The 3775-nt window shown below is 38.4% G+C and overlaps 1 protein-coding gene across 1 annotated transcript in view; it reads right to left on the bottom strand.

Annotated features, from left to right (window-relative positions):
* Window positions 1–890: 890 nt before the first annotated feature.
* The window catches only part of LOC107288325 (SITS-binding protein-like), a 26839-nt gene continuing 23954 nt past the window's right edge, over window positions 891–3775 (bottom strand). Inside the window, exon 10 of the mRNA XM_029284325.1 lies at window positions 891–1064. Coding sequence (XP_029140158.1) covers window positions 891–1064 — 174 coding nt within the window. The remainder of the gene's footprint in view (window positions 1065–3775) is intronic.

Here is a 3775-nt window from a genome sequence, read left to right as displayed (position 1 = left end):
AAGTATTTTCATTTACAAAGCTTAAAATAATTTTTGGTTCAACTAATTTTTAAATTAAGTTGGTCAGGTAAACAAGGAAAGCTCAGCATTTTTTTATTAACCAGAGTAATTTAATACCTCCATCATATCCTTGATGCAAATACTCTATTGTCTATTCCTGTGGTGGCGAATCTATGGCACGTGTGCCACAGGCGGCACACAGAGCCCTCTCTGTGGGCACGCGTGCCGTCGTCACAGTCCTAAGCCTTCAGTCGTGTCCATGAGCAACCTTCATCAAAATCTCCCCATGCAAGTGGCTTTTTAAGCTGGGTTTTATAAAACCTTTTTGCTTTAGGCCTCCGCCACCATGTGCAAAAAAAAAAAAAAAAGTTCAATCAATCAATTTCAACTTCTCGTGGGGAAAAAGAGATCTCACAAAGTTGGAATTGATTGATTGAACTTTATTTTTAGTCCCACACAGCGGTGGAGGAAGTCACGCGTTGGAGCTGGAAAGAAGGTGCCGCATTTTGGACAAAGAGGACCACTGGTTTGAAAAAGAGATCAAAGAGGCTATCTATGTCAAAATTGAACAGCCCTCTCTCAACAGAGGAGAAGGGATACAATACAGTCCTTTCGGCAGTCTACAACACAGTCCTCTCAGCAGTTCCAAGAAGGCTCCACACCCATTTGCACTTCTGAGGTGACCCTGATGACACAGATAAGCCTCCAGGTGGCCTCAATGACTCTATAAAAGAATTCAAATGACCAGCTGTCTGCAAGGGGTGTAAATCCTTCCATTCCCCACCATCGGGTCAGAGCTGAAGAAGCTTCTTGGATGAGAAGCAAAAGGTCTTCAAAGAGAAAAAAGAAAGTCCAGTTGCCTCGTGAAAAAGTACCTTTGGGACTAGACTCTAGGAAATCTTAATAAAAACAGGCACATTCATAAGAGGCACTGAATAATTCCTGAGGAAGCTTCCTCCATGAAACACCTGAGCAGTGTTGGTATCCATCCATTTCTGACCTTCTCTAGGTAGGTAGATGTCCCTCTGGAATTGTCCTTGTTCTGTTACTGGAGCAACAATAACCTGCATTTAACAAAGATAATCTCATTAATAGTATCTGAGACATAAAATGTGTATAAATACAGTTGGTCTTAACACAGAAGATAGGAACCTCACTTGAAACATGTCCACAATTATTTGATCAGACCAGCTGTAGGCACATCACAATGTTGCCCAGAAACACTTTAAAACAGTAAGAGACATTTATATCCTGCACCTGTAATTCCAATTTTTTATATATAATAAAAATGTAAGGCTTATAATTGTAATTTAGTTGTTTTTATTATGTGATGATATATTTTGACTATATAATATGGGAATTTCTCTTTTATATAAAGTAGCTGTTTCAAAGAAAGAAATCCAGAGGGAGATGAAAAACCTGCTCTGCTTATTTTTAATATGTAACAACCAGATGATTTAAAGAATTAGAGCAAAAATATTTATTTAAAGGTTTCCTGTGAGGCACTGATTTTTAAATCAACACTGCAAATTTAAGTAGGTATCATTATACACCACAGCACTTCAGAAGCTTATCAAATACAAAATGATAAAGTAGATACAGGATCTAGGCTGCAAAAATTCAATAGATATTGTAATGCTATGATAAAGATTTTCTTAATAGGAATAAAGATAACACTGGAGATCCTGCCATGTAGCAGTATTATAGCAAAAGATATTAAAGATCAATGTCTTGTTGCCTTGACACAGCAGCAATTAATTTTTTAGATGAGTCGTAATCAGCAAATCAAAATGCTTCAACATTTAATTAGATATTGGCTGTATTTGAACTTTAACTAAAAAAGTAATTAAAGCATTAATTATTCTCTCATCTCTTTCCAGATGCCTGTTAATGCTAATTAATAATATCACATAGCACACAATTATCTTAATCATGTAGGCAAACAATATTTGAAATAGTTGGGATTATTGTGGACCAGACTATCTCATAGAAATATATATTGTAAACAAGAGAGCTGTGCAATGCTTTGGCTTTGATTCAGAAAGGCACTTTAAGTAATGTGTACATAACATTGGCTTGCAATTTCTTAAAGCTGTTTTGATTTTCCCGGTGTCATGAGGAAATTGCAGACGGCAGCCATGCAAATCAGTGAAATGACATGGCTGCTTTAAAGACCAGCAGACAAAGTGCTATGCTCACACTCCAAGACAATTTTTGGAATCAAATCTGAATAGCCTTCAACACTATTTAGATCAAAATGGGGCAACCACATCATTCACTTCTCCTGTGCTGATCCCTAACCTGCCATATAGGGATGCTATTAAAGGGTTATATCCTTCTTTACTGTGTGCAAGGCAAATTAAGGAATGGGATGGGTGGAGTCTATCATCTTAGTTTTGCTCACTTTCTATCAAATGTCACTAGTTCATGAGAAAGCATCCACCAATCACCCTCTTAATTGGGAGGGAAATGGGATACGAAGAAACAGTTTTGATAGACTGACAGATCTGATCATCTCTCCAAAGTCTCTCCAGGCTTTGCACAAGGCATTTTTTGTGATTGGGAGAAGAGGTAGGCAAAAGGAAGGACTTGACTATTTACCAATCGGCTCTCCAATCCTATGGCATTTATCCATGGGATCAGATACATGGTACATAAAAAGCCTGTTTTTTACTCACAGTTCCTTGGAACTCTGTGCAGTGAAACAACAAAGTGTCATGGTTCCGACAGATGAAACTCTTCAAAAGAACTTCGAGGTATTGTTTACCTTAAAGAATCTTTATTTTGAGTACCATAACATTGGCAGTGCATAATCAAAGCCAAAAACTGAATTCCCCTCCCCTGAGCACATAATATCAAAGCACAATTCCCTCCTCCAATTAACAATCATAAATCACATTCCCCAATTAGTTTGAAGCACAGGCTTCCTTTTCAGTTCTTCAGCCCTCCAAGTCCTTATCAGCTCTGGTTACAATAACCTTGTTTCTCACGCTAGGCTTGGTGTTATTATGTCTAGCTGGACTCTCCTTCACATCCCCCCTCCCAGCATCATCTAACTCTAAAAGCAAAAGGTAAAAGATGGCTACATTTCCATCTGTTGTCAATGCAAAAACATCCGATGTTAGTAGTATTGACACAAAGATCCCGCTTCAGTGGGTTCAGCCTTCCACTGCTTGGTAGGCTTTTTAAAGCTACTTCTAAACATAAAAGTAGTGTTCTTTTGGAATAGTGCTAAAGCCATATACAGGCAGCTCTGGGACATGAGTTTAGCTCTCTTTCAGAAGAATGCTAAACCTATGTTTAAAATTAGTCCAATTATCAAGTGGAGCGAAAAGATGCCCAGTGACACTTCATTATGAAACAGTCTATCATAAACTAAGAGGTGGGTGATCATTTTTCCTGCAGTTTTGTAGCAGAAGGCAGATCAGAAAAAGAAGAGAGGAATAAGAACAACAAAATCTTGATCTAGAATACTGCTAAATGGAAAGTCCCTGTATTATAGATAACTTAGACTGGAAGCTGGAAAGGTGTTTTGGATCCTGTACCTGTATCTTTCTACAGTTAAAGGACTCCATCTAGAGCAGGGGTCTTCAAATTCGGCCCTTTTATGACTTGTGGACTTCAACTTCCAGAATTCCTCAGCTAGCGTGCCTGGCTGAGGAATTCTGGGAGTTGAAGTCCACAAGTCATAAAAGGGCCAAGTTTGAAGACCCCTGACCTAGAGTGAGGGAATATGACCATGTACAGGTGAAACTCGAAAAATTAGAATATCGTG

This window comes from Protobothrops mucrosquamatus, unplaced genomic scaffold, assembly GCF_001527695.2.
Source record: "Protobothrops mucrosquamatus isolate PMUCROS unplaced genomic scaffold, P.Mucros_1.0 scaffold530, whole genome shotgun sequence".
NCBI lineage: Eukaryota > Metazoa > Chordata > Lepidosauria > Squamata > Viperidae > Protobothrops > Protobothrops mucrosquamatus.
Note: the sequence above shows the minus strand (reverse complement) of the source record. Positions and strands in the feature narration are given on the sequence as shown.